Here is a 19,339-nt window from a genome sequence, read left to right as displayed (position 1 = left end):
ACTGCATTCCAGCAATACTTTAACAGTGAAAACATTTATATTTCGAGAGTAAAGTAATAGGCCCCCGTCTGTGAAATGGCGCACGCACACACACACACACACACACACACACACACACACACACACACACCCCTTACTTTTCATGCCGTCCAGGTCGACGGTGGCCAACATCTGTGCCTAGCTGCTAATAATGATGCTTTAAATAACGGGCGAACAAGGAGGTGCCTCCAATCACTCTTCCAGTCCTTGACATTTGACAGCACATGATAAAACAGACTCTATTGTATGTATGTATCGTATGTGTCTGTAGGCCTCAGTGCGGAGCTGCGTCAGAGGGCCTATAATGGGTTAGCTCTGTTATATATGACCTGGTGTGTCTCTAGGCCTCAGTGGACCTATAGTGGTTTAACACCGACTGGTGTGTCTGTAGGCCTCAGCGCGGAGCTGCGTCAGAGGACCTATAGTGGTTTAACACCGACTGGTGTGTCTGTAGGCCTCAGCGCGGAGCTGCGTCAGAGGACCTATAGTGGTTTAACACCGACTGGTGTGTCTGTAGGCCTCAGCGCGGAGCTGCGTCAGAGGACCTATAGTGGTTTAACACCGACTGGTGTGTCTGTAGGCCTCAGCGCGGAGCTGCGTCAGAGGACCTATAGTGGTTTAACACCGACTGGTGTGTCTGTAGGCCTCAGCGCGGAGCTGCGTCAGAGGACCTATAATAGTTAAGGTGATAAGAGATGGGGGTGTGTGTGTGTGTATCACCGCTGACATAATATGAACGGTGTAGGGCAAACTGTCTCTCGCACTCGCACACACACACACACGGGCAGATAGGCCGTTGCTTTCCTAATGCCCTACTAGGTTCACACCATGTTCCCTCCAAAAACACAAACATGATAATTAAGAGAGCCGTAACCCTTTCTCCAACCAAAAACAAACGTACAGTTCCGTCATCTGACCTCTGGTGTAACTTGTGCTTTGGTTGGACAACGTGTGCGTAGTCTATATACTTTCAGTCTCTCCTTAGTTTCAAAAGGCATTCTGGATGGATTGGAGGGGGGGGCAGGAGGGGGGTTAATGACGGAATAAACGCTCGTTTACTCGTGAAACAAAGTCTGTTTTGGATTTGATTAGTCGACTCCCCTACAAACCCTGTAAGGGCTGGCAGTGAGCAGCAACTGTTCTCACCGCTGTGTTCGGGATGTTTTTCAAAAAAGGTTCCCCCACCTTCGCGCTCCAATCCAAACGCACAAAGCTCACGTATCGGGTTACTCTTTCCCACAGGAACTCTGCCGCTTCGCTATTTTAATATCGAGCACACCTCTCGCCCGGACAGAGCCGACATCACGGAGCTGAACTACCCGATCGCATTACGTTAGAGACGGCAGCCTTGGTGAAAACGTGCTGCCGAAGCCTTTCCTTTCCGTGACCTTTATTACCGCTACCGTCCTTCGGTAGCAATCTTCTAAAGATCGGCGTGCTAGGAAGGACCTCAGTCAGGAGGTCCTCCCGGCCAGACGTGACTAAAGCACGGGCTGTCTCTTCTCGACTCGTTCTCACATTAGAACGAGTATGGCACTTGGCAGATAAGTCAAACACTCATGATCTTATTCCAAAGAAGAAAAAAAAAAGATAGGTCCTGATGTTCAAGAAGCAAGCGCCTGACATAAGGGTTGAAAATTCCTTTCAAAGTATAAAAACACCTTTAAAGCACGCGTAAATGATCCGACCTCCTACACAATGCCTCTTTAAATTAAATAAATAAATCCTTTTTTTTTTTTTTTAAATGAATATTTAAAAAAAAAAATTTTTTCTTAGTCGCATTTAACGCTTATCTTCAGTTACGATCAAGACGGATCTGTGGTCCGTCTCAGGAGCACAGGGTGCAAGGCATGAACACACCCTGGATGGGACAGAGTACCGCACGCATTCACACCGAGGGGCAAGTGAGCCGAACCGGTCCACGGGTTGAACGTGCAAAACTCCGCAAGGACAGTAACCCGGGCTCGGGATCAAACCGAGAACCCTGGAACCGTGATGCGGCAAAGCCGCCCCGCCAGAATGTTTACCCGCGTCCAAAGATCGTACCCGCTCTACGGGGGATTCTTAAAGACGCTACGGTAAACAGGAAACCGTCGTGATTATCCGTACCAAAATGTGGAGCGCTTGCTGTGAAATTACCGTCGACCTGTCTGACAAACCTGCCATTGAGAGCTTACATCATTTGACGTCTCCGCCACTCCGTGGGTTGACTCGTAGCTGTTGACCGTTCACAACACGCCGTGAACCGCAGCTTGGACCCGGGCACGTTCGTGACGCGATACCAAAACGAACGCGGCTAAATCTCTGAAGTCAGAGCGCAGCTTAATAAATACGGTAGATTACACGGTCTGGTACCGTTTACGGCTTCGGTGATTGACTAGCCCCAGGAGCAGGACTGTCCAGACATCCCCCGCGGCTGGATGACCTCAGTGCTTGGCGTGGTAATCACTGGCGTGCTCTGGAAACACCCACATGGGTTCTGAACTTAATTAAACGGGAGAGTTTAATGGGCTGAAAGCGAGTCATTTAAACATGCCCGTCTAATTAAGTATTATAAGGTTCTCTCTGTCCGTTCGACGTTAACTCACTCACACACAGCATCAGAATACTAAAAGTCATGATTATATGACTGGACCTCGAGACGGAGACGTAATGGCCGTGTTGCTCTTGGCAACCGGTATAGGTCCTCACGATTCATCAGGAAAAACGTCACGATCGAAAACACGATATTTTCCCCCAAATACACCAGAGTAGTTCTTTTTTTCCTTATTTTTAAGTCCTTCATCAGCAAACTGACTTCTGGGAAACTGACCGAGCGTGGAAGTACCCACGTCACCGTAGCGACGAGAAGCATGTTTAACCTGGACGTAACCTGCCGAGGAAGCAACAGCCGATCGTTCCGGAGTGAGCGACGATCGAATCGTCACCAGGTGTTTTAGAGAGGACTGGAGTCACGAACACACACTCCCACGCTACGCCCGGCGATTACATGGGCTAAACCAAAGCTGGTTTTAATAAATAAAGCTGTGCTGGAATGCTGGGGTGTAGCTCTTGTACCTAATGACCAACCTAATGTTTGTCACTAAGGCAGCACCTTTAAGGATCGGAGTTTGCACCGTTACACCGGGCCTGTTCAAGCGGCTCATGACTTTAAATATCGGTGGGGCAGGACGTTATTAACAGTACAGCCTCTCGCGGTTGACTTGTCACTACAGGCTACGATCTAGCGAATTTTGAGACTCGACTACGCACAGGCGCATTTTGAGCGATTCTTGACATACCTCGGGCCCACCGTGTTCGCCGTAAATATCATGAACCCGATTCCAATTGCATCTCGATTACAATCACATCTCGGAAAAAAAACAACACAAACGACCTGAAACTAGCAGGGTGACATGTATTTCACCGAACACGTATTTCGCAATCATTCCCGGTGGACATTATCCACGCCGTAATCCTTTTCCCTCTCCCGCTCTTTGAGATGGCCCTGTATATAATACAGACCCTGTCTGCGCTTACACTTTGCCGAAATTTATTAGATTTCATTTCTTATGGTGTGCTTTAAAACGAGATCTCGGCGGCCGCAGAGTATTTTTAAACTAGCCCAATCTGGCAACCCTGTCATTAACGGTCCTGTCGGCTGCTCCTCCTTCCACAGAAAAGCCAGCATGGGGGAAGAGAAAATCCTGCCCGATGGGCCTCTCGAAGCACTTATTACAGTTTTCATTTCTTACCTTAGCAACCCTAAAGCTAAACGGCGCACTAGAAACACGAGCAAATCAGCAAAACATCCGCTTATATCCGTCAAATAGACTTTTTTTTTTTTCTTTTTAAAAGGGGTCATGTGATGCTTTTTTAATGCTTTCCTTTAGTGTGTATCTGTCTGTGCATGTAGAAGATCTGCACAGCTCACAGACAGAGAGCACTGCTCCAGACCCGCCTAAAACGCCGACAGGTACGAGAGTTCCGAAATAACCGACCGCCGCGAAACGTTCTGCTCAAGTCGTCCTCGATCTGCTCGATCGTCCGCCTTTTCAGAATCGGACTCGGGATCGAACCGGTACGCTAAAACCGACGACATTATTAACCGTGTGAAGCTTGCGATTATGGTAAGTGGCGTCATATTTTCCGACACACGTTACGAGGATTTTGGGCCAATCAGAGCACTCCGGGCTTTTCCGAACTCAATCGGAGCGTTTCAGACGGGGAATAGGGACGAAAAGATGGAAGCGATTCTGAACAGCTGAATCGAGTCGTTAGCGATTCCAGACTTTACTTCCTGTACGAACTTAGGTAGGTTTGTAACAAAAAGCCCCGTCTCTGGTCTTCATCGGCTGCTCGCTGACAGCGGTAGACCGATCATGAGAGACCAATCAGAGCAGAGTATGTTCTCTGAAGGGAGGAGTTTAGAACGAATCATTTAGAACGGATCATTGAACGAGTCGTTTGTGACACTGGGGGGAAAAAAGGTAACGGAAAAAATAAAAATTTAAGTACGCCGACACGACTGCCGAGTGATGCGGCGGAAAAGCCTTCGACCTGACAATGACGGCCGGTATTCGCCCACGTACGGCGCCGCTCATCTTAAAATAAACAAATCGATTCGGGAGATCGACGGAGAAATGATTCAGCACAGGGCTGCTACACAACTGCTGATACTCACGAAATGTCCAGCCAGTCCAGTAGCGGCGACGGCGTCTCCAGTGTCCTGAGAATCACTCATGGCTTGGTGTGCTGTGTGCGTGCGCGTGCGTGCGTGCGTCTCTGTGATTGTACGTTAGCCTTTTTCTCTTTTGCTCAGACTCAGCTGGGAGGTTTCGGACAGCATAACCTGAAAGAACAAGATAAACAAAAACACCGATTTGTTTTTTTAAATCGTTCAAATGATTCATCCGAGACACATTCATTCGGAGAAAATCCCTCCGAAAGAGAGCAGTCTTTAGACGCTTTCGGCCTCGACGACCAAAAGATGGCCTAAAACCCCGAAGGAGACGCTTAAAGTGTACGCTTTTTGTTGTTGCATTCTGGGTAACAGGGTGCTTTGGAAGCTCATGTCGAGTTTTCTCCGTGTTAACACCTGCTTCGACAGGCTTTACGCCATCGGTCAAAAGCTATTACAAAGAGGCGCCGCGATCAAACCGATTAAACGGGATTGCGAGACGCTCGGCGGTAAAGAAAAACATTCGCCTGCAGGCGGATTAATCGACCCGAGCTCTACAAGCGCTAACGTATTGCCTCACGTGTCCTGGCGCTCATTTTCTTTGAAGCGGCGCAACAATGCAACCAGCCCCAAGCCCAATTCTAAGTAAACAGCGCCAACAAAGGCGGAGCAGAAGAACGGGTACTCGCGCAATCCCTGGTACTCGCTTACAGTGGCGTTCGGACTCGAATAACAATCAGACGTGCGTGCGTTTACGTACAAAGAAGGTCGACAGAGGACAACAGAGCACTTGAAAACCGAGTAGTCTGGGAGTTTTCATTCGTGACTAGGATTCGTCTTCCGCACGTCTACACACCGCACTCGACAGGGCGACGACGGTCGTTAGATCCCCCACGTTACAGCGGAGGCGGATCGTTCCAGGTTATACGGTAATTACAGTCGTGTTTCAGGGTGAAAAGTTTCAGACGTGTTATATAATCCCCGCGGACGTGTTCAGACGCAGACCGGCAGGTAATTCATCACCGATCGAACCGCTCAGAGAGACGCGTGCGTTTAGGACCAGTTGGAGGTTTTCATCACTTTGGAAAATCTCCGACCTTCCTAACCCACTTCCTCTAAGTCTTGCGGCCTCTCGTCGAGGCAGACGGCGTGTGTGATGGACACGACTGACGGATAAGTTTCATTTCTTGGGTTTCGGGACTTCTCTTAACGAGCCCGTGCAGCGTCCGCATCGGTCTCTTTCGTTCTTACTTTATCGGTCTCACTTCCTCGTTTTGTAGTATGTACTGTTCATCTGATCTGATGTGTGTGTGTGTGTGTGTGTGTGTGTGGGGTCGAGGGGGTTTGATTACTGGATGGTCACTGGATGCCCCTCCACCCCGTCCCACATCATTCGGTGTAAACTGTACACTCCAGTTATGCGTGAACGTCCCAGGTGTTTCTGAAACGCTCAGACCGGGCCTGTCTGGCACCAACAACCATCCCACGGCCGTCCCGACGTCCGACCAGAACGTTAACCGGCGCGTCGACGCCGCGAGATGAAATCACCTGATAAAATAAAAGTCACGCATTTAATGTCGACGAATTCAACGTTAATTACATCGACCCACACAGATGTCCCCAGTTACGTCCATTCCTAGTGGACCCGTAGCGAGAATGTCTAATCTTATTCATTTAAGTATTCACACATCTCGAATTCAACGTTCTAATCCCGTGACGATATTAAAGTAACTTCCTTTATACGCTGTATTTAGAACTCGCAAGTGCGGATCATGCAAAAAAGACCAAAAAAAAAAAAAAAGCGCTGAATCATCCATAGTTCTCAGGACAAGCCAAAGTCACTGCTGTTTCGATAGATCCTGTGTAACGGCAGAGCCCGTCCTCTCCGCCAGTCCGGGACCTGCAACGTGATAGAGGACGAGAGAGTCACATTCCTAGCGCTCGCAGCCCCGGATCGAAGCGGTCCCGACGCGAGACGTGGCTGCGGCTGCTTGCGGATTTTTCGCTGGCGAAATAAGCGAAATCGGTATGAACAGGAAACAGTTCTGTAAGACAGGAAGGGCTGCTGATGTTTCTCGGGCAAAGAGACAAAATCTCCCCCCCCCCATCCCATACAGAAACTTTAACTCGCTCTTCTGCTGAAGATGAAAGAAGGATCGAAGATACATCAGACACACACATCAGACAAGTCTGTGGAAACATGTAAACGAGCGACCGGGACAGTACGGTCTATCATACAGACAGCAGATCCGAGTCGCCCGAGAGACCCGGAGGAAGAAGAAAAACGGTCACGCTTACCTTTAAGTGCTTACTGCAGGGAGCCTACAGCCACAGCGGTCATCGTAGTGCCACGGCAAGCATACTGCAATCCCGGCTGGGCATGGAGCGAGAGAGAAAAAGCAAGGGAGAGCGAGGGTGGGGCAGACAGAGAGGAGAAAAGAACATGATTGGAGAACGGCGGTGTTTTCCCGTCTCGTGTCGTGTCCTACCCCCTACACCTTATCCACGCATTCCCACACTCAACCCCTAGCACTCTGACACACACGCACATGCACGCCGTTCACTCACACCCCCCCCCCCCCCCCACCCACCCCCCACACACACGATAGCCTTCCTCCTTCTGACAGACATGTGACTACATGACTCGGCTCCTTCCTTTAAAAAAAAAAAATCTTAAAATTCTCTCTGCGCTCCCGCCCGCCCGCCCACACACGCAAAACAAACACACGACACAAGGATCGCGATGTCGAGTCTGATCTTTAATGCCCGAGAGGCGCACAAAAGGCAGGACCGCGCAAAGTGTCGTGACTCGCACAAAGCACCGAACTTGATCCTCCCTGCGCTACAGTCGAACGAGTCTAGAAATCCCACCATCCGAGAAGAGTGAATAGACCTCACCACAGAATGAACCGTAACCTTAAAAAGGTTTTGACGACAGTGCGGGTCTGAGATGATCCTATTTCGCCCAGACGTCTGGCAGGACATCGCGTGTGATTATACTATGACGATTCGACGTGCTCGGAACGGACGGTACTCGGAGTTCAGCGTATGCAGACGCGTCCAGCGCTTATCTACAGAACTTATCCAGAAGCTGGGGGAGGGACACAAAGCAGCCGTGTCTATAAGACGAGGGCTGGGGGGGTTTTTTTTTTTTGGTTTTTCATTTAAAGACGATTTCAGGAAGTGTTCTAAGGTTTAGACAGCACAACACGGGACTTGATTCCGTCTCTGTGCGTCTTTCTACACGGTTAAAAACGTTTTTACAAATGATTTACATTTAGAACTCAAAAGCAGAACAACTGGCAAAAGATCCAGAAACAGGGTCATTTAATAACGATATATAAATAAAAACCATACACACACACACACACACACATATACATACATACACACACATATATATATACACACATATATAAAAAATATGTATGTGTGTGTGTATACAGTATCTCACAAAAGTGAGTGCACCCCTGACATTTTTGTAAATATTTGATGATATCTTTTCATGTGACAGCACTGAGGAAATGACACGTTGCTACAGTGTAAAGTAGTGAGTGTACAGCTTGTGTAACAGTGTAAATTTGCTGTTCTCTCAAAATAACTCAACACACAGACGTTAATGTCTAAACCGCTGGCAACAAAAGTGAAAATGTCCAAACTGGGCCCGAAGTGTCAATATTTTGTGTGGCCACCGTTATTTTCCAGCACTGCCTTAACCCTCTTGGGCATGGAGTTCACCAGAGCTTCACAGGTTGCCACTGGAGTCCTCTTCCACTCCTCCATGAAGACATCACGGAGCTGGTGGATGTTAGAGACCTTGTGCTGCTCCACCTTCCGTTTGAGGATGCCCCACAGATAATCAATAGGGTTTAGGTCTGGAGACATGCTTGGCCAGTCCATCACCTTCACCCTCAGCTTCTTCAGCAAGGCAGTGGTCGTCTTGGAGGTGTGTTTGGGGTCGTTATCATGCTGGAATACTGCCCTGCGGCCCAGTCGCTGAAGGGAGGGGATCATGCTCTTCTTCAGTATGTCACAGTACATGTTGGCATTCATGGTTCCCTCAATGAACTGTATCTCCCCAGTGCCGGCAGCACTCATGCAGCCCCAGACCATGACACTCCCACCACCATGCTTGACTGTAGGCAAGACACACTTGTCTTTGTACTCCTCACCTGGTTGCCACCACACACACTTCACACCATCTGAACCAAATGAGTTTATCTTGGTCTCATCAGTCCACAGGACATGGTTCCAGCAATCCATGTCCTTAGTCTGCTTGTCTTCAGGCTTTCTTATGCAATATCTTTAGAAGAGGCTTCCTTCTGAGACGACAGCCATGCAGACCAATTTGATGCAGTGTGCGGCGATGGTCTGAGCACTGACAGGCTGACCCCCCACCCCTTCAACCTCTGCAGCACTGCTGGCAGCACTCATACGTCTATTTCCCAAACACAACCTCTGGATATGACGCTGAGAACGTGCACTCAACTTCTTTGGTCGACCATGGCGAGGCCTGTTCTGAGTGGAACCCGTCCTGTTAAACCGCTGTATGGTCTTGGCCACCGTGCTGCAGCTCAGTGTCAGGGTTCTTATAGCCTAGGCCATCTTTATGTAGAGCAACAATTCTTTTTTTCAGATCCTCAGAGAGTTCTTTGCCATGAGGTGCCATGTTGAACTTCCAGTGACCAGTATGAGGGAGTGTGAGAGCGATGACACCAAATTTAACACACCTGCTCCCCATTCACACCTGAGACCTTGTAGCACTAACAAGTCACATGACACCGGGGAGGGAAAATGGCTAATTGGGCCCAATTTGGAGATTTTCACATAGGGGTGTACTCACTTTTGTTTCCAGCGGTTTAGACATTAACGTCTGTGTGTCGAGTTATTTTGAGGGGACGGCGAATTTACACTGTTACACAAGCTGTACACTCACTAGTTTACATTGTAGCAACGTGTCATTTCCTCAGTGTTGTCACATGAAAAGATATCATCAAATATTTACACAAATGTGAGGGGTGCACTCACTTTTGTGAGATACTGTATATAAAAAAATATAAATATATATACATAAAGTGTGTGTATTCATATAAAATGCTTATATATAAAAGGAGCATCATGTATGTTTCATTATTTGGTGTATCATTCAGAAGTAAACCCCCCGTATGAGTCAGTATTTACACATCACACATCTTTCGAGTTCTCATTTGCAACAACTTTAGCTACAGGATCACGTTCCGCACGTGGCTCTCAAATATAAACAAACCTGTCTGACAGCTGGGCACAAGTGTTTTCATATGAAACCGATCCAGATTTTGCCGAACCAGAGTAAACATACGAAGGTCATCATTTTTCCAGCAGCAGAGTCACCTGGGAGAGGCACAAGTGGCGGTGTAGCCGCGGGACGTGTCCGACTGTACCTTCGCGTATCAAACACCGTCGTAACCGAAAGCAGGACTTCATCCGGAAAACCCGCAGGCCCTCCCAGTTTCATTTTTATTCGTCATCCCGGGACAGAAGCGCGTCTTTATCATTTCGGCTCGGTGCCAGCTCCACGTGTGCAACGTCACGTGATGACGTATTGAAACGCATCGCTACTTACGACTTTTTTTTCCCCCCTTTTCTTTTTTTTTTTAAAAATCTCAAAGATTTAAAATGTAGGTTGTTATTTATTAGGTCTCAACACACACAGACACACAAAAGTAAATAAATACTAAATAAAATTTTTTTAAAAATTCTAAAACCAAGCAGGTCACAAAAACACATGGTGGTATAAACATCGGAGTACTCCTTTAACTCTTTAAACGTTTAAAATGCCTGCAGTTTAGTCGACATCGCTACTCGTACTTCGAACAGCGTTACTCTTAAAGCGTACGGGAACCGTTTTTGCGCCAACAGCCCGAGAATATCACGTTTCTCCGCTTAGGAGTAATGGTTATTGGAGCCTCAGGGGACGGACTGTCCCGCTCAGTTTGAAGTTCTTCCTCTTGATGCTCTTCAGCCAGCTCACTGATTAGTTGGATCAGGTGCATAAGCACAACGGAAACCTCTGACCTAAGCGGGACGATGGAGCGGAGAACTTGTAATACTCTCACACCAAAGTCAGAACCCATGTGCCTAAAGGGTTTGGAGCTCCACATTCCCTGGTATAAGTTATTGTCCGGTCTTACAAACGTTCCAGAGATTTACCCAGTCGTAAAATTAAATCCGTGGGCGATAAGGTTGCGACGTAGGAAAACCATCTCTTGACTACATCATTTATTTAGTCATGATGTGTCACGTAAGCGACCCAAATGACCATGACTAAGACGCTATTTTAAGCTGTAAGCACATCTCCAGTCCTGGAGGGGGTCAGGGTCAAGCACGGTGTGGTGATGTCCCTGTGCAAAGATATCGAATAAACCAGGTGATTATCTAGCGAGTTTGATCTTGTCAAACGTCTTTTAGCAGAGAGATCACGAAATTGTACCTGAATCCAGTTTTTCATTATCAGACAAGAAGGTACCGACTTGTACTTTTCCACGTTGCTGGGAGATACCATCAACAGTACATTTTTTGTACTTTCAGTATGAACACTCATCAGCCATGACATTAAAACCAGATAGGTCCCATTTGTGCTGCCAAAACAGCTCCGATCCATCGATGCACGGACTCCACAAGACCTCTGAAGGTGTGCTGTGGGATCTGGCAACAAGACGTTAGCAGCAGATCCTTTAGATCCTCTAAGTTGTGAAGTCGGGCCTCCGTGGATCGGTCTAGTTTGTCCAGGAGATCTCACAGACGCTTGATCGGATTGAGATCTGGGGAATTCGGAGGCCGTGTCAACACCTTGAACTCTTCGTCAGGTTCCTCAAACGTTACCCTGCTCAAAGAGGCCACTGCTTTTAGGGTAAACCATTGCCATGAAAGGGTGTACTTGGTCTGTAAAAATGGTTATGCTTCCCAGAGCATCACACTGGCTCCTCCAGCTTGCCTTCTTCCTATTGGGCATCCTGGTTCCATCTCTTCTCCAGGTAAGCGACGCACACACCGAGACGTCCACATGATTCATCAGACCAGGCCACCTTCTTTTCATTGCTCCATGGTCCAGTTCTGATGCTCACGTGCCCATTGTAGGTGTTTTCATCAATGGACAGGAGTCAGCATGGGCAAGCTGAGATGCACTGGGTGTTCTGGCTCGCCTTCGCTCCCCACACGCATCAACGAGATTAAGTGTGCCCATGACCCCGTCATGCCATTACGCAGCGTGGCTACACTAAAACGTGTGTTTTGCCCTGTGATCCCATCCAGAATGTATTCCCATCTCAGGTTAGACTCTGGATCGATCGCAACTCCAGAATAAAGCGGGATAGAGCAGTTAGACAGGTAAAGCATTTACTGAAAAAAAGCAGGTTAAACCAGGATAGAGCGGTTACTGAAGACAGATAGATGGATGGATGGATGGAGTGGGTCCACTGATCTATCTGTAAAAGATGTTCCCGCCTCAGAGGCAGGGAAAAGTACAGTTTAGTACCTTTCTTTCTGAGTACTGGGCTCCTGCTATAGACCTGAACGATTTAACCAAGGGATGAAACGATTACCGGTTTCACCATAAAATTCCCTGACGATTAGCGTTACCATGTCACATTTAATTAATGAGTAAAACCCAGTAAAACTCGCCGTAAACGCTGTCCACACACACCCAGGCACAGCATGCAACGCTGTTGTTTTTTTGAGTGTGAAAACACGGCGGAAAGCAGCCGCTCGGGATCGCTCAACGAGTGTGTCTAGACTTTCAACCAGTAGCGTACATTCATACCGCTAATACACGGCTTTTCGAACGATTACGGGGACACGAAACAGCGATCCGAGACGGACGTTCGGAAACCCGTACCCGTTCTTCACTGATTTTTAACGATCCATCGCGGCCTACAAAACGATCGTCCGATACAAACCCAGAAGTCTTCCGACTTCATTTCCGCTCCGATCGAGAACTAGAACACAGACGCGACGTTAACCTTATGGTGTTTATGCTGCTAATTTTGTTTGCCGTTTGTTGATTTTCAACTCTAAAACCTGTTTAAATGACTTTTTTTTTTTTTTTTTTGGTACATTCGCAGCACATCTGAACATTACCATGAACAATACTGGTAAACTGTGATGGTTTTAATCGTGACCAAAACTTTCATACCGTCTCACACACACACACACACACACACACACACACACACACACAGAGAGAGAAGATTAGAGCTAAACGACATTAACTGTTCTCTGGTCTGGATCTTGAATTTGATTGGCTCGCTGCTGGCCAATTAGAACGCGCAGGACAGTGGAACAGGAAGTGACAAGCAAGTTGAGAGCACACGAAACCCATTATGAATAAAGTTACTTTCTTCATCCTTATAACACACACCGAATGACCACTGTGCATCCCAATACTTTGTTGTTTTAAAAAAAAAAAAAAGTATATATATATTTTTTCTTCCAGTCTACTCGCTATAGCTATTCCTCTCTATAGCAATTCCTCTCCATTCTCCTTGACCACTGTAACTACGGACCGGTTGCACACGTGACCTGTCTGATGACCAATTACAGCTTTTTCCTCAAACAAATGGTCATCTGCACAAGACTGACTCAAACTCCTGAGACGGAAAACAAACTCAAGTTGTTGTTAGATTCAGACGAGCTAATGACAAACCTCCTCCTTTTCTCCCAGCCACCAGGATTTATTTATTTACTTATTTATGTGGAAAACGAGAATACACAACGTTTCTTCATCTTCCCTGATGTATTACTACTGCAGGCTAATCAGTGACTGGACTTGAATGTACCATTGGCTAACGGCACGCGACTCTTCATCTCTCTCTCTCTCACACACACACACCTCCTAAAGCATCAGCAGTCGGTTATTGCTAAAGCTAGTGCACTCATTTATAGCCCAAAGTCCAACAATAAAACACCACTCTCTCTCACACACACATACACACACATACACACATACACAGACAACAACAACAACCTTCGTGACAATAAGGACGAGGTGAAAATAGCCGAAGCCGCAGATACTGACCGTGAGAGCAGCTGTCTGGCACACAGCAGCCTTGTGGTGTTTTAACTACAGCCTTTCCCCACGGATGCGTTTTATACACATGAATATATGTATATAAAAAAAAAAAAAGCTCTCAAAAACATTCAACTCAATCTCAGAGGAAATCAAATAAATTATCAAATAAAAAGAGCCGGGTCCACAGAAACAGAAGAAAATGAACGGAGGGAGGGGGGAGTAAACGTGGCCGTGTAGGTCGGGCTTAAACACGTCGTGTCGTGTCGCGTCGAGGAAAACGTCTGCTACAGCCCAAACACGTGGAGCTGAATCCGGGAGATTAGGCTGTGGAGATAGACGTGCTGCATCATTACAAACCCGATCCGGTAGCGCGGTCTAAAGACTCGTCATAAATGGTCCAAATACCCTGCGAAATGTATTACATACATAAGCAAATAAATAAATAACTAAATAAAAATCAATCCCCGAAATGACTCGCTCAGCTCTGGTGTGAGCTCTCAGTGGAAGTGAAGAAAGTCTGAATGACTGGAGGAAGCTAGAGCATGCCCACTCCTACCTCATCTGTACCGCCAGACGAGAACAAAACACGTCCTTCCCATGTCCTTTAGACCCAGGGAGAAGAAATACAAATAAAAATAAAATAATCATTTCAACAGTTTTAATGTTCAAGCCCCAGGCTAACATTCTAGACTAGCTATTATGACTGGAATAAAGTTTGGTGTGACGTTTGGACGTTCGATATTCGCAGATCTGTGGAGATTACTGGAATAGAGGTGGGATTTTGTGTATGAGCCCAGGCAGTTATAAAATACACGGCTTTATTTATATACATGATTTAATAACCACTGTACAGTTGGTTATCTGACTGTAAGTCATTCCCTTCAAATGCTGTTGAAGTTAGAATCGTGTTTAACAATGTCGTATGTAACTTTAGAGACGGTCCCTTAATTTCTGCGAATATCGAATGTATACACAAACATCAATATATAGATAGATATATTTAAGCAAATGGTGTATATGTTAAGAAATGAATTGGTATATGTTGAGAAGTTGTTATGTCCATGTGAGATCTAATCATGTGTGACCAGGGTATGAGGTCCATCCATCTTCTATATATCTTCTATACCACATTATCCTTTTCAGGGTCACAGGGAACCTGGAGCCTATCCCAGGGAGCTTCAGGCACAGGGTGCCAGTCCATCACAGGGCACAATCACATACACACTCACACACCCACTTTAGACATGCCAATCAGCCTACCATGCATGTCTTTGGACTGGGGAGAACATGCAAACTCCGCACACACAGGGCCCCGGTGGGAATCGAACCCCCTACCCTAGAGCCGTGAGGCGAAGGTGCCAACCACTAAGCCACCGTGCGCCCCTCACGTGTATGAGGTATAGGAAAGAAATCAGTGTGTTACTCAGAGAAACTAAACTCAAGCGACTCATTTGGAAAGTTTAGCCTTTTCTTGTAGGCTTGCTCTGTTGGTTTTCAGTGAAAACTCAGCCTTTGTACCTGCTTAGAGACACTGAGTCTGTGCTATATGTTTAAGTCTGTATCTTTTTTTTTTTTTTAGCAAGCTGGTGTTTGTGATTCCTTAAGATGGATTGATGAAGTCCATGGCGTGTGAATAATCAGTTAAATAAAAACGTTCCAAATCAAATCAAGATCAAATAAATGAGCTGGCTGAACTGGTGCCACAGTTATAGAGAAGATGTGCAGAAAGAAAAACATCGTGGCGAGACGTCAGAAAAGGGATTCAAGAGAAAAAAAATGGGGAAGCCCCGCCTAATGAGATCACTGTTTTAGTGTTGTATAAAAGCATCAATGTTCATTGTATTTCTCAGATCATCTGCAGACATCTTGGCTTTTGTGATTTTTTTTTCCACCGATAAAAGTCTGATATTTGACATCTAGAGCCCCTTGACTGTGTACGCTACTAAAGCTTTCTCAAACATTTCTGAGAGATATGATTCAGTCTGGAAAAATATTGAAATTCAGAAAACGCTTTGGGGGGTGAAATTGTACGATTCTGTTGTCAGTTAAGATCAATTAAAAACGTATCTTTTATGTTAGCACGTTCGTCTCACACGTCCAGGATCGGGGGGGGTTCGATTCCCGCCACCACCCTGTGTGTGTGTGGAGTTTGCATGTTCTCCCCATGCTGCGGAGGTTTCCTCCCCCAGTCCAAAGACATGCATGGCATGTCCAAAGTGTCCATAGTGTATGAATGGGTGTGTGAGAATGTGTATGCGATTGTGCCCTGTGATGGATTGGCACCCCATCCAAGGTATACCCCACCATGCCCCCTGGGATAGTCTCCAGGCTCCCCACGACCCTGAAGGATAAGCAGTATAGAAGATGGATGGATCTTTCATCAGGCTTTTAAATTGAAATTGCCTGGAATATTTGAAATGATTGACGTTAGATCTCTTTCAGAAACCTTTCATGGTCTACAGGCTGTTCTGCCAGATTATCTGAATAACCCCCCAGAAAAGACGCTCGAGGAACTATTTGTTATCAGCATGTACAGCACATACTAGTGTACTAAAAAGTACGTGAAGGTAACGTTAGCTACATGCGAGTCTAATTTAACACTGTTTAGCAGAGCAGTGAACAGTTTTGGACACAGCAGTCGCACGTTACTAAAACAAGACAGCTCTACTTCCCCCCAGAGCTGGCCCGAGGTGCCAATAGATAAGACAAAAGTCTTAAGACTTAAGATACCTGGCCCTGTCACTCTGAAATACCAGTACCAAACTGTACTTTTCCCATGCCGCAGGTGTCTTTTGTATCTTAAGCATGTATCTTTTAGCTGGGAAGGTGCAGGTGATGTAGCTTTAATTACCTTAGAGAGTAAAGCTTTAAAAGGTGCATCAGTGGTCCAATTATGTACCTTCAATTATTATTATTTTTTAAAAGGTGTAATATATATTCATGTTACCAAGTGGAAGATGTATACAAAAAGGTACAAAAGATGTACCCTTAATGGTACCACCCTAACGACAAGGGAAAAAGTACAATTTGATGCCTTTATTTCTTTCAATAAAAGTTCCAGTGAATCTCACCTTGCTCTGGAGCTCCGACGTGAATCCAGCTTTTAAATGTATAAGGAAATGTGCTACGTTGTAGCTCCTAGAGAAAAAAAAAAAAAAGTCAGGTCCTTGGAGAGAGAGTAGGACCAGGATTTAGCAGCTGACCTTCACACACCCCTATCAGACCTTGTGTCATACCCTGCTGGTGTGTGCTCTTAGAAGAGCTAGTGGAGCCTTGATCAGAGGAGACTTTATAAGGAGAAGCATGGCTGTTGTGCGTGTGCGCACGTGCGCATGTTTTGCTTGTGTACGTCTGTTAATTGGTCAACATTTAAATTCCCAGGGAAGGAGGAGAAACGCTGAGAGAGCAACAACAGCAGCAAAGTCGCATTTCAGAAGTATGGCAGTACACAGATTAGTCTTTAATTTCACAATCTGTTATGTCATTGTGGATGTGTGTATGCATGGTTACACACTAAGTAATACCCTGACGTGTTTGTGTGTGTGTGTGTGTGTGTGTGTGTGTCACATGATATCCTTGAAAAACTACTTGTTTTTGTCCTTGTTGATCCTTACAATAATTCAGCACAAAAAAAAAAGCAAAAAGGAGGTCCTGCTTATGTAGCATAAACTGTCTGTTATTTTAACCCCAAAGTCTTTTCCTGCTATTGTGATCCTTTGCGTGTTTCTCTATCCTGAGACATTCTCCTTTATATACCCAGCTTCAGTTCAGAAAAGAAAAAAAAATAAATCCATTAAAAAGCATTCCTTAAAATTACGCTGCAGGATCATTTATACTGATACGCACACACATTCGCAGAAATTTCGACATGAACGCTGGGGATATTTACGTATGAAAAATATTTTTCGGAAGTCTGTATCAACAGCCATCCAAAATTCCCGTTGTAATCGATTTGCTTTAATGCACTGCGAGCAATACAGCAGATGAACTCGAGTATTCGGTGCGATAAAGACACGCACACAGCGTTTGTTGTTTTTTTTTTTGGAGTTGTCACATGAGTGTGTCATCTTTCCCGTGAGCCTGAAAATCATGCCTCACCTACGCCGGGAATACGAACAGACGAACTGTGGGAACACCCGTGCGTTTTACTCTGATTAATTACTGTTGGTAATAATTATCAAAAATAATACCTAAATAAAGCCAATAATTAACTGGTGTTGAATGAGCATTTTCGCCGAACGGTCACTGCGTCAAAGTAAACAACGGCTCAATAGTACTGCAGGGTGGGAAAATACAGAGTCAGAGCGGGGGAAATGTTCACTGGATTACATTTCTAAAGAGACAAAACGATGGAAAGCTACTTTATTTTTATTTTTTTGTTATGGCAGGGTGTATGGCAGTTCAGCACCGCAGTGTTTAAGCTTATTTTCAGCCACATACTTAATCATATGTGGGAATGGGTTGGGTTTTTTGTTTTTTTTTTTTGTTTTTTTGGTCTAGGTACAGCCGAAATGTTAGGAGCAGATATTAAGAGCGAATTCATTTGGGCGCAGCGACTCAACAGGACCCCCCATGTTTTTAATATTAATTCTGATATGAAGTCCTGTCAACTTATTATTACAGATCTTTCGAAGCCTAGCTTTAAACTACAGCTGAGTGAACTTAGGGATTTATATTCAATGCACTTACAAGTTTACTTCAAAGGATTTCCTGAATAGCTTTTTGGTTTAAAGGCAAACAGGGGAGGGGGGGAAAAAAAAAACAAAAAAAAAAAAAAAAAGTTTTCCAGGAGCACTTTTTTTTCCCCCTTTACAAACCGCTCAGAATTCAAGACCACAACATTTTTGTTACCGTTGCAGGCTCCTTAGACTTACAAGTGAGGCGGAATACAATCCTAGCCGAGGGCTTTGCTTTAACACACGGCGGCTCTCTGGCACTGCTTGGTAGTGACCTCTCAATCTTCCTGTCAGAGAACCTTAGAGCCATGGTTCTCAAAGTGGGGTCCACGATAGAAAAAGACCAGGTGATTTTTTTTCTAATCTTTATCTGTTCAGTTTGGGCGAGTCTGTGCCCATGATAGCGTCAGATTCCTGTTCTTAGCTGACAGGAGTGAAACCCGATGTGGTCTTATGCTGTTGTAGTCCATGCACCTCGATGTTTTGTGCATGCGGAGATGCTTTTCTGCTCACCACGGTTGTAAAGAGTGATTATTCGAGTTAACATATCATTCCTGGCAGCTCGTACCAATCTGGCCATTTTCCTCTGACCTCTCGTATCTTATTCTTATCGAAGTGAACCTTGTCCTTAAATATAAAATCTACGCTGAGATCTGGAAGGGACGCCTGGCGGCAAAACGCTTGACAGCTCCTGCCTTGGAGCTACAAAATTCGTTGCCAAATGTTGAGTTCCAAAACTGAACAAGCCCCGACCTGGCGTCAACACACGGACCGCACTTCAACAGTCCGAATCAGATAACGCTTCGTTCCTCGTTCCTTTTTAAGATACCAGTTCAAACCAAATTTTCCAGACACGTATTTCTGCTAACATATAGTGTTGCGCAAGAGATAAGCCACTGATATCTTACCACATACGAT

The 19,339-nt window shown here is 45.8% G+C and overlaps 1 protein-coding gene across 5 annotated transcripts in view; it reads right to left on the bottom strand.

Annotated features, from left to right (window-relative positions):
• slc4a2a (solute carrier family 4 member 2a) overlaps nt 1-17,003 on the bottom strand; it is a 34,578-nt gene extending 17,575 nt beyond the window's left edge. Inside the window, exons 1-3 of one of the 5 annotated variants that reach the window (XM_017471988.3) lie at nt 16,817-17,003; nt 6,998-7,073; nt 4,703-4,870 (exon numbers count right to left, since the gene is read on the bottom strand). In XM_017471988.3, the coding sequence (XP_017327477.1) occupies nt 4,703-4,762 (60 nt within the window). In that variant the 5' untranslated portion in view covers nt 4,763-4,870; nt 6,998-7,073; nt 16,817-17,003. Of the gene's footprint in view, nt 1-4,702; nt 4,871-6,051; nt 6,773-6,997; nt 7,268-7,597; nt 8,007-13,751; nt 14,240-16,816 lie in introns of those variants that run through there. The other 4 variants (XM_017471991.3, XM_017471990.3, XM_017471993.3 and 1 more) reach the window with 4 other exon arrangements.
• Nucleotides 17,004-19,339: the final 2,336 nt, after the last annotated feature.

This window comes from Ictalurus punctatus, chromosome 7, assembly GCF_001660625.3.
Source record: "Ictalurus punctatus breed USDA103 chromosome 7, Coco_2.0, whole genome shotgun sequence".
NCBI classification, from domain to species: Eukaryota; Metazoa; Chordata; class Actinopteri; order Siluriformes; family Ictaluridae; genus Ictalurus; species Ictalurus punctatus.
This window is presented reverse-complemented; position numbering and strand designations above follow the sequence as displayed.